At 38.2% G+C, this 26293-nt stretch overlaps 1 protein-coding gene and 1 pseudogene across 2 annotated transcripts in view; both read right to left on the bottom strand.

The window, feature by feature from the left end:
- The window catches only part of DNAH8 (dynein axonemal heavy chain 8), a 321904-nt gene that overhangs the window by 282225 nt on the left and 13386 nt on the right, over positions 1-26293 (bottom strand). For both annotated transcript variants that reach the window (XM_027525064.1, XM_027525063.1), the window contains exons 7-11: positions 23017-23193; positions 20728-20841; positions 13193-13300; positions 10744-10845; positions 1803-1949 (exon numbers count right to left, since the gene is read on the bottom strand). In XM_027525064.1, coding sequence (XP_027380865.1) covers positions 1803-1949; positions 10744-10845; positions 13193-13300; positions 20728-20841; positions 23017-23193 — 648 coding nt within the window. The remainder of the gene's footprint in view (positions 1-1802; positions 1950-10743; positions 10846-13192; positions 13301-20727; positions 20842-23016; positions 23194-26293) is intronic.
- On the bottom strand, positions 7095-9186 carry LOC113882232 (annotated as a pseudogene).

The following is a 26293-nucleotide window of genomic DNA, read 5'->3' as shown; positions in this document are numbered from 1 at the left end:
ATAATGCTTATAAACTCAACTATAAAAATACAAATAACTAAATTTAAAATGTGCAAAGAATCGGAACAGAAATTTCTCCAAAGAAGAAATACGAATGGACAATAAGCTCATGAAAAGATGCTCAACACCATTAGTCACCGAGTCATCAGGGAAATGCAAATCAAAACCACAGTGTGATATCACTTCACATCCACTACAATGGCTAAATTCAAAAGGACAGATAATAACAAGCATTACAATGATGTAGAGAAACTGGAACCCTCATACATTTCTTACGAGAATATAAAATGATGCAAGTACTTTGGAAAACAGTTTGGTACTCCCTCAAAAAGTAAACATGGAGTTATAATATGACCCAACAATTCCACTCCTATGCATAAACTCAAGAGAAATAACAACTCAAAAACACACACAGAAAATAGCAGCATTACTCGTAATAGCCCAAAATGGAAAAACCCAAATGTCCATCAACTAATGAATGGACAAATAAAATATAGTATACCCATGTTGAGAGGAGGGTATGGCAACCCACTCCAGTATTCTTGCCTGGAGAATCCCCATGCACAGAGGAGCCTGGCGGGCTACAGTCCGTGAGGTTGCAAAGAGTCAGATACGACTGAGCAACTAAGCACACATACCCATATGATGGAATATTATTCTGAAATAAAGAGGAATGCTACAAAACAGATGAGGCTTGAAATTATGATACTAAACTAAAGGAGCCAGTCACAAAAGAGCACATATTATATGACTCCATTTATATGGAATGTCCAGAATAGGCAAATCTATAGAAACAGAAAGTAGATTAGCAGTTGCTTAGGGTTGGGTAGAGGGGAGAAAGGGGTATCATTGCTAATGGGCACAGGGTTTTCTTTTAGTGGGAATGAAATGTAAAATTAGATGGTAGTGATGGTTGCACAATCCTGTGAATATATTAGAAAATATTGACTTGAACACTTTAAATGAATAAATTATGTGGTATGTAAACTATATCACAATAAAGATGCTAGAGAAATAAACAAAAACAGAACCAATAGAAGTATGTAGGAAGGGCCCAACTCAGTAACCTGGTTCTGTTCAGCACCCATACTTTCCCATCCTGGCATACCTAGGAAATGCCCTTCAACTTGCGTAATGCCCCCACCATTGTCCCAAAAATGATGAGCAGGTCCCTAACTACTCCCAAGACCTAGGGAGCCTGCAGAATGGTGGGGGCATGGGGAGGATGGTACCTAGATGGTATCTCTGTAGGCTTTCCAAAGGCTGACTGCAAGAAGACTCTGGGATGGGCTGCCCTATAACCCCTGGCAAAACCTCACTTCTCTCCAGCCAGTCCTAAACAATGAATGCATCCAAGGTGCAGAAGTTTCTAATCCACACCTGCCCAGCAAAGACAGTACACACATAATGTCTATGTTAGACCATACATGCTGCCCTAGAAAGATAAGGTACCCACACATCCAGATATGAAACAGCTACCTGGTTCTGCCAGGTACTGCACACATGTCATCTCACGCCTGTTCTCAGCTGCTATGATGCCTAAGAGCAGAGACTTGAGTTCAAGCTCCATATGTGAAGACAGAGTGGAGGTCTCAAGAGAAGAGAAAGTCTACAACAGCTTTTGTGTGCCTGGCAGAAGACAGTAACTAGGAATGAAAAAATAAGTTATAATAAAACGCAGCAATCTATGAGTAATACTGGATGAGTCAGATCAATAGTGAGATAAGAGATCTCAACAATGCTACATGAAGTATGAAGTAACTGGAACACTATGGTTGGCAGTGAAAACTGTGGCTGCTTACCTTCTCCAGTCTTTTGCAGAAAGCTTCAAATTTTCCAAATATGTACATTTCTGAAACCTCAAAAGATTTTTCCCCTGAGGACTCTAAAATCTGTTTCCTTGTTTTATGAAAAGATGCCTGATATTCCTTGAATAGAAAAATGCAGTCCTATGAGAGATTTAAAATGGGGTGATATATAGTGAGCCTTTTGTTCATAAGTGAAAAATTCAAAACTGCTATCCTCACACAGAACTGATCACAGCAGCCCCTCAACAGGGCTGTTGCTGCTAACATTAAAAATTCAAGTTCTCTGCTCACATATAGAAAGGTCTGTGAAAAATCAATATATTTTTTTCTATTTTACAAAATATTCTCATCTTATTTTTTTATTTTATTTTTTAACTTTACAATATTGTATTGGTTTTGCCATATATCAACATGAATCCGCCAGAGGTATACACGTGTTCCCCATCCTGAACCCTCTTCCCTCCTCCCTCCCTGTATCATCCCTCTGGGTCATCCCAGTGCACCAGCCCCAAGCATCCAGTATCATGCATCAAACCTGGATTGGCGACTCGTTTCATATATGATATTATACATGTTTCAATGCCATTCTCTCATCTTCTTTATTCTCATTATTTCCCCTTAACTCTTATCCTTATCAAAGTATGACATATACTATTTGTTGTCAGATTTTCATGGCTAATTAGAACTTCCAGGTAAAAAATGATGTATCAATTCTGTTATCAATTATCTATTCAGTTGGCACCTTTTAATCAGCATTATTCACATACAGGTATAAAAAACATTAAGGTTGTGTAGTGCTAATTTATTATGCAACTGTCATTTCTCCACAAGGACAGCATAAAGTCTTTGATGGATACATTACTGAAATCCTAATATTTGACTAGATGGGGAAACAGTGGCTGATTTTATTTTGGGGGGCTCCAAAATCACTGGAGATGGTGACTGCAGCCATGAAATTAAAAGATACTTACTCCTTAGAAGGAAAGTTATGACTGCATATTGAAAAGCAGAGACATTACTTTGTCAGCAAAGGTCCGTCTAGTCAAGGCTATGGTTTTTCCAGTAGTCATGTATGGATGTGAAAGTTGGACTATAAAGAAAGCTGAGCACTGAAGAATTGATGTTTTTGAACTGTGGTGTTGGAGAAGACCCTTGAGGGTCCCTTAGACTGCAAGGAGGTCCAACCATTCCATCCTAAAGGAGATCAGTCCTAGGTGTTCTTTGGAAGGACTGATGTTGAAGCTGAAACTCTAATATTTTGGCCCCCTGATGCAAAGAGCTGACTCGTTTGAAAAGCCCCTGATGCTGGGAAAGATTGAAGGCAGGAGGAGAAGGGGATGACAGAGGATGAGATGGTTGGACTGCATCACCAACTCAGTGGACATGGGTTTGGGTGGACTCTGGCAGTTGGTGATGGACAGGGAGGCCTGGCGTGCTGCGGTTTATGGGGTCGCAAAGAGTCGGACACGACTGGGCAACTGAACTGGGATACCACTGGGCAGTTCAGCCAGGCAAAAAGAGAGGACAGTGTTACCAGTCTCCAGTAGGAACTCACTGTCATGTCAAGTGAACCAAACCATCTTTTAAAAAATGTTCAACTTTTTCAAAGCCACAAATGTCCAGTCAAATCTCTAACATACTGTCAGCTCCCTGGCTCTGACTCTTTCATCTCCCTCTTGAGTCTAGAAGGACCTATGTGATTACATTGGGCCCACTTTGATCATCCAGGATAACCTCCCCATCCTTAATTCCTCCTACAATCTGAATTCCCCCTTGACATTTAATGTAACAAATTCCAGGGATTAGGATGAGGACATCTTTATTCTGTCTCCTTCAGCCACTAAATCAGAATTTCTGTGAGTGAGACATAGAAATCCATATGTTCAACCAGTTTCTCAGGTGATTCCTATAAACATTCAGGTTTCTGTAACTAGTCACACACCTACTTCTAACTATAAGAGATAGTCCCCCCATCTCAATCTCTAAAACCTTACACTCTTCAAGGTTACTGATAATTTTTCACTCAACTTCCTTGAGATGCTAGGAATAAGATCCTTATCCTCCTGGAATATGCCATCTAATAGAAATTACTTCATATTATTTCTTCTCTACTAACCAATTCCTTCATGTTGGACAGATAAGGTCCTAAATAATAATTCTTTCCATTGTTTCTTCCAACCCATTTGAAAATTATTCCCCAAAACTATACAGTAGAAGTCTCCTGAAAGGATTTCAAATGTGATAGAAATTGGGTTAAACTAGAATTCAGAAAACCAAACTTTCATTTCTAATTCAGTAGGTAAATAGCTAGTGACCTGAAGGATATTAAAAGAATTATAAGAATAAATTGCTAAGTTCTATGTCAAGAGTTCTGGCTCCTGCTAATAGGTCAACTTGGAGGGAGTGATCTCTGCCTCCCACTCCCAAAATTAACACTGGAGAAATTCTAGAGGGCAACATGGAATCCAAAAAATAACAACAACAACAACAGAAATGATTAAACTTCCAGAAAGAGTATGGGTTGTTTTGAATCTGAGGATTGAGTGAGCAAGAATGATTAAGAAGACAATGGAAAAAGATAAGTAATACTGTTAATGAATAAGCGGACATAGTATATAATAAAGCAATAATAATATATTACAATATATTATTATAATTATATATAATAATAATATATATTATATTATATAATAATAAGATATTATCAACATTATAACAATAATTTACAAACTTTAGAAAACTTGAATAAATTCCTCAAAAATATAAACTTACCAAACTGACTCAAGAATAAATGAAATAAAAGTCAAAAAATTAGTTTTTAAAAAAATGAAACTATGTATTTTTTTTTTTAATATATGCCAGGGACTAATATCTAGAATATGTAAAGAACTCTTACAACTGAACAAAAGCAGAACAACTTAGTTCAAAAGTGAGTAAAGGATTTGAAAGCTATTTCTCCAAGGAAAATATACAAATTGCCAATATGTATTTGAAAATATGCTCAACTATTACTAGACATTAGGGAAATGCAAATCAAAACACAATGGGATAACATTTCACAGGCATTAGGATGCTATTATCAAAAAAGAAAAAGAAAAAATAACAAGCACTGGTGTGGATGTGGAGAAACCAGAACTCTTATGTATTGCTGGTGAGAACGTAAAATGGAACAGCAGCTATAGAAAACAGCCTAATGGTTGTGCAAAAAGTTAAATATATAATTGCATATGATCCAGCAATTCCATTTTTAGGTATATACTCAAAATAAAGAGACTCAAAGAGATCATTACACAACAGTGATCATATCAGCATTATTCACAATAGTCAGAAAGTGGTAACAACCCAAATGTCTATCAAAAGATGAATCGATAAACAAAATGTGGTATATCCACACAATGGAATAATACTCAGCCATAAAAAAAGTGAAATTCTAATACATGCCACAATATGAACTTTGAAAACATGTTATGTTAAAAAAAGAGACCAGCACTGAAGGACAAATACTGCCTGATTCTATATAAAAAACCTAGAATAGACAAATACATGGAGACAGAAAGCAGAACAGAGATGACCAGGGGCTTGGAGACAGGGAATAAGTTGCTGTTTAATAGATATAGAATCTGTCTGTGGAGATGGAAACATTCCAGAAATTGATAGTGGTAATGGTTACACAATATTGTGAATGTGCTTAATGCCACTGAACCACAAATTTTAAAACAGTTAAAACAGTAAATTTTACATTGTGTACATTTTATCACAATTTTAAAAATTTTAATGATAAGAAAAGGAAATTCCACAAAAAACTCAAGCTCAATGAGTTACATGAGTTCTGTCCAGATATTTTTTTTGTACAGTACTTGCAGTTTTATAGTACTCAGCAGTAGCCACAGGACTGGAAAAGGTCAGTTTTTATTCCAATCCCAAAGAAAGGCAATGCCAAGGAATGCTCAAACTACCACACAATTGCACTCATCTCACACGCTAGCAAAGTAATGCTTAAAATTCTCCAAGCCAGGTTTCAACAGTACATGAACTGTGAACTTCCAGATGTTCAAGCTGGATTTAGAAAATGTAGAGGAACCAGAGATCAAATTGTCAACGTCCGTTTGATCATCAAAAAAGCAAGAGAGTTCCAGCAAAACATCTACTTCTGCTTTATTGACTACACCAAAGCCTTTGACTGTGTAGATCACAACAAACTGAAAATTCTTAGAGATAGGAATACCAGACCACCTGACCCATTTCCTGAGATATCTGTATGCAGGTCAAGAAGCAACATTTAGAACTGGACATGGAACAACAGACTGGTTCCAAATTCGGAAAGGAATATATCAAGGCTGTATATTGTCACCCTGCTTATTTAACTTATATGCAGAGTACATCACATGAAACGCTGGGCTGGATGAAGCACAAGCTGGAATCAAGATTGCCAGGAGAAATATCAATAACCTTAGATACCCAGATGACACCACCCTTATGGCAGAAAGCGAAGAGGAACTAAAAAGCCTCTTGATGAAAGTGAAAGATGACAGTGAAAAAAGTTCGCTTAAAACTCAACATTCGGAAAACTAAGATCATGGCATCTGGTCCCATCACTTCATGGCAAATAGATGGGAAAGCAATGGAAACAGTGAGAGACTTTATTTTCTTGGGCTCCAAAATCACTGCAGATTGTGACAGCAGTCATGAAATTAAAAGATGCTTGATCCTTGGTAGAAAAGCTCTGACCAACCTAGACAGCATATTGAAAGGCAGAGACATTACTTTGCAAACAAAGGTCTGTCTAGTCAAAGCTATGGTTTTTCCATTAGTCATGTATGGATGTAAGAGTTGGATTATAAAAAAATCTGAGTGCCGAAGAATTGATGCTTTTGAACTGTGGTGTTGGAGAAGACTCTTGAGAGTCCCTTGGACTGCAAGAAGATCCAACCAGTCCATCCTAAAGAAAATCAGTCCTGAATATTCATTGGAAGGACTGGTGCTGAAGTTGAAATTCTGATACTTTGGCCACCTGATGTGAAGAACTGACTCACTAGAAAAGACCCTGATGCTGGGAAAGATTGAAGGTGGGAGGAGAAGGGGACGACAGAGGATGAGATGGTTGGGTGGCACCACCGACTTGATGGACATGAGTTTGAGTAAGCTCCAAGAGTTGGTGATGGACAGGGAAGCCTGGAGTGCTGCAGTCCATGGAGTCAAAAAGAGTCATGACTGAGTGACTGAACTCAACTCAACTCAACTTGCAGTTTTATTTTTTAAATGCACATACAACAGTCTGTCATTATGTCATTTCATGGCTCTATCTGAATTCAGCACTTGTTCTTGAGCATCATTCTTTGTTTTCACCATCTTAGCAAGTTTCATATGTCATTTTGGAAGTCCTTTTTGTCATGTCAGATACCGCTTCTGCTATTTTTCCCCATCTTTCAGGTGTATTTACTACCCAGTAAATACATTTTCAAAGCTTGTTTCAAAAGCTTCTGTTCTTCTGTTGTCAAGACGTGAAATCTGCACGTGGATTTTCAAATTGTTCTGAAGGTGCTGACAGAACCTTCAGCACTTCAAGGTACTGACAATTTGAGGCTCCTCTCCATACAGTATGCCATCTTTTCGATGATGGCCAAGTTTTTAGAGACTCTTCTTTGCCAATGAAATCTTTGGTAGTTTTCTTGACTCCCAGAAGTAGAATACACATTCATGTAATTGGCAATAACTTCCCATCTTGACTTTGTCCCAGCAAGGAAGAGGCTCACAGATTTAATTAGCAATTGCAGATCAGTTCTCTTCTGACCAATTTTTACTGTCATTTCCACCTGCAACAGTTGATGTCTCTGCATTCTTAGATACTTGGCACATACTCAACTTCCTTTCTCTTCTACTTTGCTCATTTTCTTCTATCTGTTTTGCCAGAGCAATCATTCCTATTTCTTTTGTAGGTGATGTGAGTTTTTCACTTAAGTACAGTAAGCTTGCAAGTTCAAGGGTATCGCCAAGTTTTTCCACTTCTTCCATTACTTTGTCTTCATCTCGTCATCGGAAATGTGATTCCAGGTCCTCCATGAATTTTGCAGTTTTTGCTACCTTTCCCTTTTCTTATGAAGATATAGTTGACATATAACATTACATCAGGTGGCGGTAGTGGTAAAGAACCCACCTGCCAATACAGGAAACATAAAGAGACACGGGTCCCATCCCTGGGTTGGGAAGATCCCCTGGAGGAGGGCATGGCAACCCACTCCAGTATCCTTGCCTGGAGAATCCCACGGACAGAGGAGCCTGGTGGCCTATGGTCCACAGGATTGCAAAGAGTTGCACATAACTGAGCAACTTAGCATGCACACACAACATTATATTAGTTTCATGTGTAAAACATAATGATTTGATATTGCCTTTCCCTCTTAATGGCTTTTTTTCCCTGGATATCTTTTTTCTTCTTTGCCAGTAATGCATTTTGACAAACTTCCTCTTCTTTCTCCTTAGTTACCCAAACAGCTCCTAATTGAGCTCATCTCTATTTTCTTTAGCTTCTTTCTTCTTCATTTTTCCTTCTGTTTTTCTTCTTGCATCACAGTTATACGCATTAGCAACTGACCTTCCATTCATTTCTTCTTTTTTCTTTGTGCCCTTGTTGCTCTGTTCTGCTTTTCAATCTCTCTCTTCTTATCATGACATTCTGCTTTTTTTCCCCTTCATTTAAATAAGAAAACTCTCTCCAAGAATAAAAATTATACCAGCAGGAATAAAATGCCTCTACAAAAAGGATGAATGCATATCATTAGGTTTACATTTTCTTTTTTACCACCTGGAATACATTTCAAACACTTGGGAAAACATTTAGAAGAAAGTATCCGTTGCTTCACTTCTAGAAGGAACTGAGTTATCAAAAGCAAGAACTATATTCTTAATTTCTCCTCTTTTCACTGAATCAGATATTTCAAAAGCTCTATTTATGCAAGTGCAGTTGTCATTATCTCCTTCTTTAAATGGCTCACCAGCTCTTTGGGTACTGTTTTAAAACCGCTGCTTTACATGCTGCTTTGGTCTGTCTCTGTCCAAAAACTGCATAATGATTCTGGTACTTCCAGTCTTTGGTTTTAAGTGTTTTCAGGAAGAGAAACTACTCTAATTGCAATTCCTCATCTCCTGTTTCCTCTGACCCCTCTTCCTTGTCCTCTGGTTGAAAGGTCAGAGTGTGGTGATGGCAGTGCTCAGGACCCACCCTGCGAGCACAGCAGTTCGTGTCCTAGGGGCAAGCATCGAGCGTCCTTTCTTGCTCTGCCTCCCAGTCTCAGCCTCCCACCTTAACTCTACAGAGCCCAGGATCAAGCACATGAAGAAAGCAAACCACTTCCAGTTGGAGACTTCCTGGTATGGTCATTTCTTTCAGACTTTCAAAATAACAGATTGCTTTGATTTTCTACAGACTCCTCCAGAGACTGGAAAAGATGGGAGTACTTTCTTTCTCTCCTTCAGTCATATTCATTCTGAAAACTTAGTGCCAGAAACACTGACAAGGATACTGTGAGAAAAAAAAATTTACAGGCTATCTCTCTCATGAGTATAGTTGCAAAAGGTCCTACAGAAAAGTGTAGCAAAGTGAATTTAAGAATGTCTTTAAAAAGATAATTACACCATAAGTTAGTTTACCCTAGGGATATCAGAATAGTTTCATTCTAGATAACTTAAAAATGTCATCTAAGCTATACTCCAATACTTTGGCCACCTGATGTAAAGAGCTGACTCATTTGAAAAGACCCTGATGCTGGGAAAGATTCAAGGTGGGAGGAGAAGGGGACGACAGAGGATGAGATGGTTGGATGGTATCACTGACTTGATGGACATGAATTTGAGCAAGCTCCCGGAGTTGGTGATGGACAGGGAGGCCTGGGGTGCTGCAGTCCTTGGGGTAGCAAAGAGTTGGACATGACTGAGCAACTGAACTGAACTGAACTGAACCGAAGCCACTCTCTCAGTCCACCCAACTTCTCCCTCCCACACTGTGTCCACAAGTCTGTTCTGTCTGTGCTTCCATTGCTGCCCTGCAAATAGCTTCATCAGTACCATCTTTCTAGATTCCATACACATGTGTTAATATACAATATCCATCTTTCTCTTTCTAACTTACTTCACTCTGTACGATAGGCTCTAGGTTCATCCCCCTCTTTAGGACTGACTCAAATACACAAGGAGCTCAATCCAGTGCTCTATGACAACCTAGAAGGGTGGGATCGGTTGGGAGATGGGAAGGAGGTTCACGAGGGAGGGGACATATGTATACCTGTGACCGATTGATGTTGATGTATGGCAGAAACCAGCACAATATTGTAAAGCAAATATCTTGCAATAAAAAAATTTTTTAAAATGTCATCTGTTAACAGATTAAGGAGAAAAATTTTATAACCTCCTCGATGAATAAGTGCATAAAAACTTTTTTCAAAACCCATTCATAACTTTTAATAATATCTCCTAGTAACCAAAATTAGGAGTAAAACTTCCTGGAATCTAATCAATGATGCACTAAAGCATCAAACCAAATGGGGAAATGTTAGAAGGATTTTCTTCCAAAAGAAGATCAGAATAAGATGCCAACTATCACAAGATCTACTTAAGGATGTATGACAGTCCCAGCCAATGAAAAAGGCAAGAAAATGAAATCTAACAGGGGATGGAATAAGAGGAGTGGTCAGAGCATACGTAAGAGTACACAATTGGTGTTTGATACAGGCAGCCATGGAGAAGCTGAGGATTAAATGGTGCCCTACCAGGAGCACTAAACATAAAGGGAAGTGGATAATTTTAATGAAGTTCTTTTTATTTGCTCATGCTACTCTGTACAATACTTTTTCAAAGCTAGCATACTTTATCAATGAAAAAAGTAAACAAAATTGAGCCAGATGGTTAAAAGATTTAAGAAAATAAAAATACTTGTACAAACCTGAATTTTCTTTAGTACCACTGGTGTTTCCTGATCCCAAACATGATTAGTTCCCCCATCAGTAATATATGCTTTACATGCTGTCACCATTTGGTTGGTTACCTAAAATAAATATAAGTCCAAAATAACTATATATAGAGAAAGAAATAAAACAAGTTTTTTTAAAACATGCTGCTGCTGCTGCTGCTAAGTCGTTTCAGTCGTGTCCGACTCTGTGCGACCCCATAGACGGCAGCCCACCAGGCTCCCCCGTCCCTGGCATTCTCCAGGCAAGAACACTGGAGTGGGTTGCCATTTCCTTCTCCAATGCATGAAAGTGAGGAGTGAAAGTGAAGTCGTTCAGTTGTGCCCGACTCTTAGCAACCCCATGGGCTGCAGCCTACCAGGCTCCTCCATCCATGGGATTTTCCAGGCAAGAGTACTGGAGTGAGGTGCCATTGCCTTCTCCAATGTGAGGTGACCCTTAGCTGTAACCCTGAACACTGAATTTGGAGCAACTCGTACAGCAGGCAACAGTGCCATATGCTGAAAGGATGAACCGATAAGCAGACCACGGCCTCGGAGAGCTGTGACCAAAGTAGCTACTGCACCCTCAAGAGGACAGATCAGAGAGAAAGCTACTCCCACTCCCTTCCAACAGTAAGTTATGCCCCTTACTCACAGGAGACAGACAAAATAAACAAAACCCAGAGGCAAATCAGGAATCTCAAATACAAAGATGGGCAGACAACCAAGAATCATCAAGCAACTGAAGAAAACAGACATGGTGACAGAAACATTAAATTCAACAAAGAGAGAAAATACAGAAAAGATATGCGTAAAATCTTTTAAAATGGCTTTGTTAACTAAATTAGTTCGTGAAAAAGATATGAGAGGATTTTTACACCATGAAAAGGAAACAACAAAAGAACTTGGAAACTGAAATTTGCATTGACCAGTAATTGGGATATAAATGAAGAGGCAGTGAGTGAGCTGAAAGGTCAAAGGACAAAGATGGACCAAAAAGATCATAATTAAAAAATATAGATTTTAGATTCAAGAAAAGGGAATAAATTGTATAGGTGGATATAATCGGGAGTAAAGAGGAAAAGTTCCCCCAAATGAAGAGAGACGACAGTCTTTTTGAAGTAAAATAAACTCAGCAAGTATGCTGCTGCTGCTGCTAAGTCGCTTCAGTCATGTCCGACTCTGTGCGACCCCATAGACGGCAGCCCACCAGGCTCCCCCGTCCCTGGGGTTCTCCAGGCAAGAACACTGGAGTGGGTTGCCATTTCCTTCTCCAATGCATGAAAGTGAAAAGTTAAAATGAAATCGCTCAGTCGTGTCCAACTCTTAGTGACCCCATGGACTGCAGCCTACCAGGGTCCTCCATCCACGGGATTTTCCAGGCAAGAGTACTGGAGTGGGGTGCCATTGCCTTCTCCATCAGCAAGTATAGAACAAGATAAATGTAAAAAGAGCATTACTTTGAAATTTTAGGAGTTCAAGAATAAAGGAAAAAATCCTAAAATCTTCCTATGAGAATAAAATAGGTTTCCTACAAAGGAAGAGCAGGAAGATACAACAACATAGAACACAATGGCATCTTCCAAGTTCCAAGAAAAAATTATATTGAACTTAAGAAACCCAAACTAACATTTGAGTGGTAGGACAAAATGAAGCAATTTTCAGACAGGCAGGAACTCAAGGGGCTCACCACAGAGACCCCCTCTGGAAGAATTACTTAAGAATTTTTTTCAGCAAAAGAAATACTAAATCCAAGACAAAGGAAGACGTGGAAATCACAACACAGATCCAAGAACCTAGCAATACTTAGATTTCAGTCTGAACACCTGTTGATTCATAATGTTGAAAAAATAGCAACAATAACATGAAACTAGCAATCTCCATGTGGAACATGCAGCAAGGAGGAAGACAAGCAACGGAAAAGTCTCCTAAGGTTCTTGCCACGTTTGGGACATAGATAATGAATGATTAAACCTATCCTTTGATTTAAAAAACAAAGGTTGAAATGTGACTGTTACGTTCTGCTTGAATTATTTACAAGTAAATTCTATTCATGTGTTTCTTGGATAATTTTTTCAATTATTTAAAACAATTAATCAAATGACATTACATGGTAAGATTTTACATAAACCACAGTGTGCATAGAAGTAGCTAAGAAGCATTAGCAACAAAACACCCAACTTTTACCTCTTATGCAAAACTATTTGGAATAACTAAATTAGAAAATCATCAGATACATTTAAACAAGTCTTGGGCACTTACCTCTGACAAGCAGAAAAGTCCCCCTTCAATTAAGTACAACTGACTCCAGGCAACATCTTTCTTTTCTTGTCCACAAAGTACGAAAATCCAGAATTTCCCTTTTCCCTTCTCTGGCTCAAATGGAAAGCACTGCTAACTTTTTCACAGGGTTACATGTGTGGCTTCTTCCCTTGAAACTCACCTTGATAAACAATGAGGTCATTCTCTCAGAAGTATTATAGTACCTGGACACACTGTGAATCATTCTGATGGCATTTATCAAATTTTGTATCCCATGCGCCATGGAAACCTAAAATTGAAATATAGCAAGTGAATTCCACCATATGTTCATATTTTTAATAACCAGAAAGCTATAATATTCAAAACTCTAAACTTACATAAAATAGTGTAACATTTTACTCAATGCCAAGTGGTATCCTTGACAGGATACTGAAACAGAGACATCAGTTTTGACAAATGTGCCAAGGTAATGCAAGATATTAACAGGAGAAATTAGGTGAAGAGAATTCTGTACTATCATTGCAACTTTTCTGTACATGTAAACTTCAGGTTTTATTTATGCAAATTTCCTGGCAGTTCAGTGGTTAAAGCTTGGCACTTCCACTGCAGGGGTCCTGGGTTTAATCCCTGGTTAGGGAACTAAGATGCTGCAAGCCATATGACATGGCCTTAAAAAAATTTTTTTTGTTGTTGTCTAAAGAAAAGATTTTGTAAGTGAAAGTTATTTAAGGATTAACAGCTCAAGTTGTTCTTTTTAAAGATGAAGAAACTGATATCTTGATGGGTAAAATGACTAATGTATGGTTGAAAAGCTGGTTATTGGTTATTCAATTCAATTCGCCTATCAGCAAGCCTAGGAAGTGCTACCAAGTTCTAACAGTACTGACAGAATTCCAAATATAAGGAAACTATCCTGGAGGAGGTCAAGGCAGCGTGGGAGAGATGCAAACAAACTGAAACAAGTAGAATGGCATGGATCAAAGCAGAGCAAGTGCATCTGAGATATCAAACTACTGGTAACATATATCGAAAGGTTACTATGCACCAGGCACTAAGCAAAGAGCTTCACATATTATCTAGATTTATGCTGACAATGACACTTTAGGGCAGGTTTGATTTCATCGGATCTAAAACATCACTGATTGTAAGACTGCACTGCTGCTTTAGGTGCTACTAAGAAAGGGGGAGAAAAAGCAAGAGACTTCCAAAAAAACATTTACTTCTGCTTTATTGATTATACCAAAGCCTTTGTCTGTGTGGATCACAACAAACTGTGGAAAATTCTTAAAGAGATAGGAATACCAGACCACCTGACCTCACTCCTGAGAAATCTGCATGAGGGTCAAGAGACAGCAGTTAGAACTGGACATGGATCAACAGACTGGATCCAAATCAGGAAAGGAGTATGTCAAGGCTGTATATTGTCACCCTGTTTATTTAACTTATATGCAGATACATCATACAAAATGCCAGGCTTGATGAAGCACAAGCTGGAATCAAGATTGCCAGGAGAAATATCAATAACCTCAGATACACAGATGACACCACCCTTATGGCAGAAAGCAAAGAAGAACTAAAGAGCCTCTTGATGAAAGTGAAAGAGGAGAGTAAAAAAGCTGGCTTAAAACTCAACATTCAGAAAATTAAGATGATGGCATCCAGTCCCATCACTTCATGGCAAATAAATGGGGAAACAATGGAAACAGTGTCAGACTTTATTCTTTTGGGCTCCAAAATCACTACAGATTGTGACTGCAGTCGTGCAGTTAAAAGATGCTTGCTCCTTGGAAGAAAAGCTATGACCAACCTAGACAGCATATTAAAAAGCAGAGATATTACTTTGCCGACAAAGGTCCATCTAGTCAAAGCTATGGTTTTTCCACTAGTCATGTATGGACCTGAGAGTTGGACCATAAAGAAAGCTGAGCGCCAAAGAAATTATGCTTTTGAACTGTGGTGTTGCAGAAGACATCAAACCAGTCAATCTTAAAGGAAATCAGTTCTGAATATTCATTGGAAGGACGGAAAGTCCAATATGTTGGCCACCTGATGCAAAGAACTGACTCATTGGAAAAGACCCTGATGCTGGGAAAGATTGAAGGCGGAAGGAAACGGGGATGATAGAGGGTGAGATGGTTGGATAGCATCACCAACTTGATGGACACAAGTTTGAGTAAGCTCCAGGAGTTGGTGATGGACAGGGAAGCCTGGCGTGCTGCAGTCCATAGGGTCACAAAGAGTCGGACACAACTGAGCGACTGAACTGAACTGAAGAAAGCAGGGTGGGATGCTCAAGACAGGGAGTCTAACTCCCACAAAAAACTAAGCCACCAAACTATGCATGAAATTAACAAGCCATGAAGAAAGATAGGAGCAAAGCCTATGTGTCCCAATCCTGCTCTTTGGGAGGAGATGGAAAATAAACTCTTCTGAGATTTTGTACCACAAGCTGGTGCTCACTCACTGCCATCTGAATTCACACCAACAGTACCCAAACCGAAACATACACTACCCTCCCAGGAAAGAACTAATAATCTCAGATGGTGTCATGTTCACAATGATTCATAAAACTTGACTGACTATAAAATGTACTCTGAGTACACTGAATGTGAAATGTGAAAATGTGAAAAAAATGAGTCAGAATCTATAAAGTATTAACTATTCCCATTTTGCAAATGAGAAAATAGAAATGTGGAGAAGTACCTTGTCCAAGTCCCACAGCTGTAATATAAGCATAGCTAGGTGCCTGAGATTTTGAGATCCTGTCTTTAACCTTGATGCAAATCACTATGGAAGAACAGATAAGGTCAGTGGTATTCCTGACCTCTAGTAGTTTGCCTTTTAATTGCTAGGACAATTTAAAATATATAAAAAGATTTTTTTAATGGTGGTGGAATAAATAAAACCAGGAAAAACAACCACTGATGAGAGTACTACATGTCATAGGTATGAGGTGTAACCATGACATCAGTTCAGTTCAGTCGCTCAGTCGTGTCTGATTCTGTGACCCCATGAACCGTAGCACACCAGGCCTCCCTGTCTATCACCAACTCCCAGAGTTCAGTCAAATCCATGTCCATTGAGTCAGTGATGCCATCCAACCATCTCATCCTCTGTCGTCCCCTTCTCCTCCTGCCCTCAATCTTTCCCAGCATCAGGGTCTTTTCAAATGAGTCAGCTCTTTGCATCAGGTGGCCAAAGTATTGGAGTTTCAGTTTCAACATCAGTCCTTCCAGTGAACACCCAGGATTGATCTCCTTTAGGATGGACTGGTTGGATCTCCTTGCAGTCTAAGGGACTCTCAAGAGTCTTCTCCAACACCACAGTTCAAAAGCATCAATATTGGGGGCCAGAGTGAGGTACTCTGCCCATGACAAAGGTCACGAGGAAGGAGGCTGGACATACGCAAAGGCGGGATCGAGCCTCAGGAGTCCCCCTGGAAATCCTCGAGCATCTATCCCCATAACCAGAGCCTGCCTACTTTACTACTTTGTGCTCTCCCCTACACCTCTGACTTTACGGGGGGCTGTCCCCCACCACCTCTTTCGGAGAAGGAGTTAACTTAGAGCTCCAGGTAATAATAATTCCTGGGCGTGATAGGAGTGTTTCAACCTACAAACTCCTCTGAAGGTTCTCTAGCCTGCCTGACGGGCTTGTCCGGCCACATGTGATTGCTCACAGCCTCCCAACCGTGAAAGGCACGAGATGCTTTAAACCTTCTAAAAACAGGTTCCTTAGAAAAGTCAGAAAACTATTAGTATAAGTATAATGGGCTGATTAAAAATTGTATTGGTGAAGGGTTTTTCATTTGTTGAGCCAATGTTTGTTGCTAAGTCTCCACATCCCCTGCCCTTACATACATTAATGAATATAGAAGAAATAAGTATTAACCTTTGATATTAATCACGTTAGACCTTAGGCTAAATAAATTCTTTCCTTAACTAAAACCCACTACACCCTCACCCTATAGGAATGTAACTTTATTTGGGTGGTGTCTGTTTTAAGAATAATCACCCCTGGAGAAATAAGTGTCCTGGTTGACTGACCGTTGTCACAAGGAGAGGGTCGTAAATTGTCAGCAGGCCCCCCCCTGGCCAGAAGATGATGTAACACCCCTAAGACCTCTGTATACATTTGTGTGAAGCACCTGACTTTAATAAAAGTCAGGACTGCTGTCCCCACGTGACTTTTGTATAACATCTCAGTGTATAAAAACAGACTCTGGAAAATAAAGAATGGGGATCAGTTCCTCGAAAGACTGGTCTCCCCATGTCGCTCTCTCTCTCACTCTGGCTGAGTCTCCATCTGGAGCGTGGAACCCGCCATGCTTACTAATTATGCCTGGGCTTCTAAGATCTGACCAGGGAGGCCTCAGTGTCTCCTCTCCTTCGGGAGAACGGAAGGACGCCTGCGGCCTACGTAAGTGGTGCAAGCTTCTTGACTTGAAGTTTTATTGGTCTCCCACGTAAACCAAGCTACTCAGCCTCTTTTCTCCACTGAATTTTCCTACTGAGCTATCCTTATTCTATTACTCTTTATATCTTTAATTAATATCTAATTGAAGCTATTGTATGCTGACCCTCACCGATGCCGTCCCCGCTTTGAATACCCTGGATCAGCCAGGGCTGGACCCCGGCACATCAAGACATAATTAAATCAATTTTATGTGGCTTATGAAAATTAGTATCATCACTTTTCATATTATATTGTTATCTGTAGATCAACAAGATTCTAATGAAAATATGCCTAGAATTCCTTCCACCCTCAATAAGGCAACCTTATAAAGAATGGAAAAGGCCTGGGGATTATATCAAATGGGCCCACCAGGAAAATGCCCTTTAAACATTATTATTTATAATAATAGCTCAATGGGTGCACAATTCTTGACTATACATAGAGTTTAGACATTTTATATATATAATAGATAAGAGTATATATGCCTATAGCACAATACTAGGATGAAAACATGAAACAAAATTCATAAAATTTTATCAACAAGAAATAGAAGCATATTCATCCACTTTTCTCCTGCTCAACGGGCAGTTACAAACTTAACAGCAACTGCTTTTAAGGAGAATAAAGAAAATGAAGGGAAAAAAAGAATTTTTAAAACCACAGAAATGGCTTATGAGGGGGAAGAAATTATAAGACCTAATACTGATAGTACTTCACTAATTTTAAAAGATAATGTTCAAAATATTCCTACGTCAAAGAATGTCAGAAGCTCAATAATAACAAAATAACAATAATAATGAAGTACATCCATGGCTAGAGCAACTTAACAAAGCTTTTTTTCTCTATTTTATACAATTTCCATATGATCTTATGTGTGAATGTGAAGGGTGGGTCACCAGTCTGCTTAACATTTCTACTCTTGGGTAGAATTAAATTACTTGAATGTCATTATCAATGATTAAGGAAAACAACAAAAAATGGAATAAACTGAGAAATAACATCAGCCCTCACCCTCACTGAACAAAGTTTTTAAAATTACTAGGATGAAAAGAAGTAAAACCAAAACTAAATGACTTGAAAATTATATAGTTTTAAACAAGTCTTTTGAATCTTGATGTTGAAATTCAGATCAGATCAGTTGCTCAGTCGTGTCCGACTCTTTGCGACCCCATGAATCGCAGCACGCCAGGCCTCCCTGTCCATCACCAACTCCTGGAGTTCACCCAGACTCACGCCCATCGAGTCAGTGATGCCATCCAGCCATCTCATCCTCTGTCATCCCCTTCTCCTCTTGCCCCCAATCCCTCCCAGCATCAGAGGCTTTTCCAATGAGTCAACTCTTCGCATGAGGTGGCCAAAATACTGGAGTTTCAGCTTTAGCATCATTCCTTCCAAAGAAATCCCAGGGCTGATCTCCTTCAGAGTGGACTGGTTGGATCACCTTGCAGTCCAAGGGACTCTCAAGAGTCTTCTCCAACACCACAGTTCAAAAGCATCAATTTTTCAGCGCTCAGCCTTCTTCACAGTCCAACTCTCACATCCATACATGACCACAGGAAAAACCATAGCCTTGACTAGACAGACCTTTGTTGGCAAAGTAATGTCTCTGCTTTTGAATATGCTATCTAGGTTGCTCATAACTTTCCTTCCAACTCTGAAGTCTTGGTAACAATAAAAAGCATTGTTATTTTCTTCCAAGTTTACTTTTTATAGTGAAAAGTTTTAAATATATAGAAAAGTACACAGAACATTATAATATTCATATATATTCTCTTTCAGCATGCTTATTATTTTATTTTTATATGATTTTTAAAGAATATATATTCTTTTATTATGTTGAGGTACATTCCTACCATACCCAATTTATTGAGAATTTTTATAGTATTTTGTCAAATGCTTTTTCTGCATCTATTGATAATCACATGATTTTTATCTTTCATTCTGCTAACATGAGGTATTACATTTATTGACTGGCATATGTTGAACCATCTGTGCATTCCAGAAATAAATCCCCCTTGGTCATAGTGTGTGATTCTTTTAATGTGCTGTGGAATTTGGCTTGCTACTGTTTTGTTGAGAATTTTTACATCTATCTTCATCAGGGATATTGACCTGTAATTTTTTTTTTTTGAGGTATCCTTATCTGGCTTTCGGAGAAGGCAATGGCACCCCACTCCAGTACTCTTGCCTGGAAAACCCCATGGATGGAGGAGCGTGGAAGGCTGTAGTCCATGGGGTCGCTAAGAGTCGGACACGACTGAGCGACTTCACTTTCACTTTTCACTTTCATGCACTGGAGAAGGAAATGGCAACCCACTCCAGTGTTCTTGCCTGGAGAATCCCAGGGACGGGGGAGCCTGGTGGGCTGCCGTCTATGGGGTCGCACAGAGTCGGACACGACTGAAATGACTTAGCAGCAGTGCAGTATCTGGCTTTGGTACTATTGGGGTAATGCTGATAGAGCACCCTCTCTTGCTCACTCTAGGGTAAGCGAGTTGTTCTGTGCATAGGTCCATGTGATGTGCTATAGAAATGGACCCTCTCCAGTCAGTCTCCCCTTCAGAAGAGACCACATTCCCAACCCACAGCTTCTCTGCAGCCTCATGAGTGACCTTGAAGCAGAGGCATTCAGCTACTTTGTGCAATTCCTGACCTGCAAAAACTGTGATATAATAAACGCTTTTTCTTTTAAGTCACTCAGTTCTGGTAATTTGTTATAAGCAATGAACAATTAATATATTTGTCTTGCTCAACATACAAATGAGGTCATAGTTATGATAATACCACATATTTAAATGTGGGTTAAAATAATAAATATAGTTTATGATTCATTACAGATATATAATAGGAAAAGACATCTTTTAAATAACTTTTCTGCAGTATACATTTTTCCCAATATACACATATTGATTTTAAACATGCTAATTTTTAAAATTTATTGATTTTTAATTGGAGGATATTTGCTTTACAATATTGTACTGTTTCTGCCATACATCAACATGTATCAGCCCTAGGCAAACACATGTCTCCTCCGTTTTGTGCCTCCCTCCCATCTCCCACCCCATCCTACCCTTCTAGGTCATCACAGAGCACTGGGTTTGAGCTCCCAGTGTCTGTCATACAGCAAACTCCCACCAACTATCTATTTTACATATGGTAATGTATATGTTTCAATGCTACTCTCTCAGTTCATCCCACCCTCTCCTTCCCCCACAGTAAACACAATAATTTTTAAAACTACACTTTAAAAAGTATACTTACTAGATCATAGTTATAGAGAGGTTGACATACTTTTTCTAGAGTGTACAAATATCTGACATTATCTTTTGATTCATTAGCTGTATCTGTGATTCTTGCATCCAAATCACGCCAATTCTAAGAAAAGAAAGTTTGAGTCCTGTGAAACATCCAAATATACCACTAAGGTCTATCTATGTGCCAAGATTTAGCCAAGAAATTCAAGCTGTCTTCCCTGGCCATACATATACTAAGACAGTAGATATTTGAATGTGATTAACATACCTTTTTCTCCTGTTATTTAAGACTTAAAGTTACTGTAAATATCTTAAGTGACTTAAGTCTCATTACTTTTGTAATTAATATTCTGTCTATAGGCTTCAACCAGACGTGCTTTTACCTGGAGTACTTTTCTAGGTTAGTTATTTGTGACATTACATTATTCTGAGTCTTCAAGAATGGGTCAAATTATTAAAAGAACACATTATTCCAAGAAAGTATCCGTATCAACAAAGTGAACTTCTCATATTCAGTAATAATGTACAGAGATGCTCAGGGACGATGGTGAATTACCTCATTCAATATACATAACAAGTGATAAACAGCCATAGTAATAAAGAACTATCAGAATCAGTACAAACTAATACTATCTTATCTACAAACTAATATCTGAATTTTATTTTTTTTTACTTTACAATATTGTATTGGTTTTGCCATACATCAACATGAATCCGCCATGGGTGTACACGTGTTCCCCATCCTGAACCCCCCTCCCACTTCCCTCCCCGTACCATTTCAATGAGAGAAAGATATAAGCCAACGTTTCTCAGGAGAACAAATGCAAGGATCCAGTAAACTTTAAAAGATACTCAACTTCACTATTAACAAGCAAAAGCCAAAATATGACTAGCATTTTCTACATGTCAGACTGGCAAAAAAAAAAAATTTTTAACTGATAATAAATACTAACAAAGTTGTAGAGTATATACCCCAGGAAAATACTTGATTGTAGGCACATAGAAGCTTTAACTGTATTAATGTCTGTAAACATATAAAAAAGGAACAAATTTCCTCAAAAAGTTAAACACAGAGCTAGGGTTTGACCCAGAAATCCCACTCTTAGGCATATACAAGAAAATGTCGACACAAGAACCTGTATAAAAATGTTCACAGCAGCACTGTTCATAATAGCCAAAAAGAAGAAACAATGCAAATATTTATAAACTGATAAACAAATTGTGGTATTTATCTATAATGGAGTATTATTCAACTGTGAAAAAGAATAAGTACTGATACATGCTAAAACATGGATAAACCTTGAAAACATCAAGCCAAGTGAAAGAAACCAGTAACAAAGCACCACATACTATATGATTCCATTTATATGAAATGTCCAATCTACAAATCTACAGAGACAAAAAGTGGACTGGTGGTTACTTAGGACTGGCGTGAGGGGAAAGAGACAGGTAGAGACAGAAAGTGATAGCTAAAAGGTACAGGGGTTTCTTTTTGAAGTGATGAAAATATTCTAAAATTGATGATTGCACAATTCTATGATTACACTAAAAGCCACTGAATTTTGCTCCTTAGATGGAAGACATGAACAGCATGTGAATTTTACCTTGAGATTGTTGGGGGAAAAAAAGAAACCATTTCACTGTCTAAAAACAGGAAAATGATTAGCTAGAACCTCGTGCATTAATGTTCTGGAAAACTACACAGCTTGATCTGACAGGCATAACTCTCCAAGATATGCTACTAGGGGAAGAGGGAGTTAAAGAAAAACAGAGTATGACACTGTAATTTTTAAAAATTAGAGACACAAAACAAATGTGTGTGTGTGTGTGTGTGTGTGTGTGTGTGTGTGTGTGTTTGTATGTATTAGGAAGAAACAGAAAAGAACCTGGAAAGAATCAAGCCAAACTTAATACATATGACCTCCTGGAAAGAAGGTAGAATAGTCGGGTGAGATGTATGGTAGAGGACATTTTTGCTTTTGACTTTCTTGCAGTTCTCTATTTCAATGAGCTGGTAATGATTTACAGTTTCAAAAACAATTTAAAAATAAATGACAATCACCCTATACTAGTATTATCAAAATTGGTATGTGAAATATTGAGAAATAAATCTTCACTTCTATACTTCCTTTTCCTCTTCTGGAAGTAATTATGGTATATGAGAAAGCCTTACTCAAAGTTTAGCACTTCTAAATACTCGGTGCCAAGTATATGATGCAAAGAAGCAATTCAAGAAGGGTAATTTTCCAGTTGTCTGTTTTGAAGTATACCTAACTTTACAACACAAGGCTTTTACCTTTAAGAGTTTGGAGTGTGCAACATTAAGCACATTTATAACAGCCTTACAACTTGGTCCTTTAATCTGTTCAATGATATAATTGAATTTGGCTGACATGCGTTTCCAGTGTTCCAATTCAGTGAGTGGACCCGAGTCATCAGCTTCTTTTCTCATCTGCTCACTCTCAATAAGTACCTGGAATCAAAAAAGTTCACAGCTTAGACATGTTACTTTCTTCTTTTAAAATCTCATTATTTGAACTGCTCACTCTCAATAAGTACCTGGAATCAAAAAAGTTCACAGCTTAGACATGTTACTTTCTTCTTTTAAAATCTCATTATTTGAACTTTTAAAAAAAAAGTTAAAAGTATAAATCACAGTCAACACTGAATAATATTGAGAACTCTTAGTAAACTAAGACTAGAAGAGAATATCTTTACCATGATAATGAGTATCTACCAAAAATCTACAGCAAACATCATACTTAAAAATGAAATTTTAGAAAATACCACTTTGAAACCAAGGACAAGACAATTTCGTCACTATCACCACCCACTTCTATTCAACCTGGACATGGAGATCACAGGACAATATAAGGAAAGTAAACAAAGGTACAAGAATTGTAAATAAAAAACAAAAATGGCATAATCACAGATGGAATGGTTGGCCACATTTTAAAAACTCAAGAATATATAAAGACAGACTTTTATAACTAATAAAAGTGAACAATTCAGTAAGGTTTTGGCTGTATGTATTTAAATATTAGTGTAATTTCTTTACAAGCCATCTAGCAATCTAAAAATGTAATTTCTAAAATGACAGCATATGCTACAATAAATAGTAACATCATTAAGATATCTAGAGTTTAACAAAAGATGTACAAGATCTTTTTGGAGAAAATTAGAAAATTTACTTTCAGTGCACAAAATAAATAAATAAATGGAGAAATATACCATGTTCATGGATTGGGAAATTCAGTAATACAAAAATGGCAATTTTCTCTAAATTAATGTATACATTCAATGAAATTTCCAATCAAAATCTCAACAAGGCTTTTTTTCATGATACCTAACAAACTAGTCTTAAAATTAATTTGAAAGAGCATTTAACCAGAAATAATCAATGCAATTTTGAACAAAAACACTGAAAGGGAATTAGCATACTAAACGCTGATTTAGTAAAAACCAACAGAAATTAATGCAGTATGATATGAATGCAAAAATCAAATAAGTAGACCAATGGGACAGATAAAAGAGTCCAGACACTTGATACATAATACAAATTTGTTAGCAAAGAATGGACTACCAAGTACAGTTTTGGGACAACTGGCTAACTATGTGGAAAAGACAAAATTAGATTCCTACTTCGCATTATGCATGCATGTGTGCTAAGTCGCTTCCTTCATGTCCAACTCTTTGCGATCCTATGGAGCGTAGCCCACCAGGCCCCTGGATTCTCCAGGCAGGAACATGGAATAGGATGCCATGCCCTCCTCCAGGGAATCTTCCCCAGGGATCGTTCCCACATCTCCTGCAGCTCCTACATCACACGCAGATTCTTTACCATCGAGCCACTGGGGAAGCCCTTACATTATACACGGATACAAATAATTCCAGATACATTAAAACGTAAATGGTTAAAACAAAATGGCAAAACCTTTAAAGAAAATATAGAAGATGGGGGTAAAACTATAAAGAAAGACATGGAATGGAATATCATAACTGTCAAGAAAATGGTAACCACTGGAAGAAAAAGAAGTTAAAATTGGGAAGAGAAATGCATGGAGATTGCAAGGTGCGGATAATGCTCTATTTCTTAACTTGTGCAAAAGTTACACAGGTGTTCATTTTACAATAATTTATCTTATTAATTTTTAGTATTATTCATTTGTTACTCATTTTTGTATATTTCAACATTTAAAATAAATAATTTAGGAGAATATCTTCACAACACGAGAGTACGAAAAGTGTTTCCTAAATACAAAAAGCACAAAGCTTCTTGTCACTGGAGGTAGCTAAATTGAGGCTAGATTGCCATTTGTATCTCACATACATCCATTAAAATGTAAAACTTCCACATGACTAAAGACACCAATACCAACTGAAAAATCAGGACACAATAGGGAGCAACAAAAGATGAACAGCAGGAAAACATTATTCAAACTCTCAACAATTCAGTAAGACCTCATCAAGCAATCTGAAAGAAAACTAGGTAAAGGATAAGAACAGCCAATTCAACAAGGAGAGATCTAAATATCCATTAAGCATGCACAACCTCAGGACTTCCCTGGTGGTCCAGGGGTTAAAACTCCACTCTTTCTAGAGAATAGACTTATGGACATGGAGAGAAGGGAGGCGAGGGTGAGGTGTATGGAAAGAGCAACATGGAAACTCACTTTACCATATGTAAAATAGATAACCAACAGGAATTTGCTGTATGGCTCAGGAAATTCAAACAGGGCCTCTGTATCAACCTAGAGGGGTGGGATGGGGCGAGAGATGGGAGGGAGGTTCAAAAAGGAGGAGATATATGTATACCTATGGCTGATTCATGTTGAGGTTTGACAGAAAACAGCAAAATTCTGTAAAGCAATTATCCTTCGATAAAAAAATGAATCAATTAAAAAAAAAAAAAAAAAACCTCCACTCTTTGAGTGCAGGGGCTGAGGACTATGATCCCACATGTCACACACAAATTAAAAAAAAAAAAAAAGGACAGCCTCAATAGTGTTCAGGGTAATGTAAAATAAATCAAAATACAATTTCACACCCAACATACTGACAACCATTAAAAATCTGACATTCTTAGTGTAATGGAAGATTTGAAGACATGGAAACTCTCATTTACTTATGTAAAAAATTATAAATTAATATAACCACTGTTTGGAAGGCTTTGCAGTTAGTAACCAATAAAAGACTGATATAGTACTTCTCTCAGTCATCCCCTGGGAAACTCTTGAACAAGTGCAAACAAGACTTCAACAAAGATATTCAATGAAGATGTATCGACATTATTATTGTTTGTAATAGGACAAAAACGTAGAAACAACTAACATTTTTAGAAAATGGATGACATCACTGAGTTCAGTTCAGTTCAGTCGCTCAGTTGTGTCCTACTGTTTGCGACCCCATGGACTTCAGCATGCCAGGCCTCCCTGTCCATCACCAAATCCCCGTGTTTACCCAAACCCATGTCCACTGAGTCGGTGATACCATCCAACTATCTCATCCTTTGTCATCCCCTTCTCTTCCTGCCTTCAATCTTTCCCAGCATGAGGATCTTTTCAAATGAGTCA

The sequence above is a fragment of the Bos indicus x Bos taurus genome, chromosome 23, assembly GCF_003369695.1.
Source record: "Bos indicus x Bos taurus breed Angus x Brahman F1 hybrid chromosome 23, Bos_hybrid_MaternalHap_v2.0, whole genome shotgun sequence".
Taxonomy (NCBI): Eukaryota; Metazoa; Chordata; class Mammalia; order Artiodactyla; family Bovidae; genus Bos; species Bos indicus x Bos taurus.
This window is presented reverse-complemented; position numbering and strand designations above follow the sequence as displayed.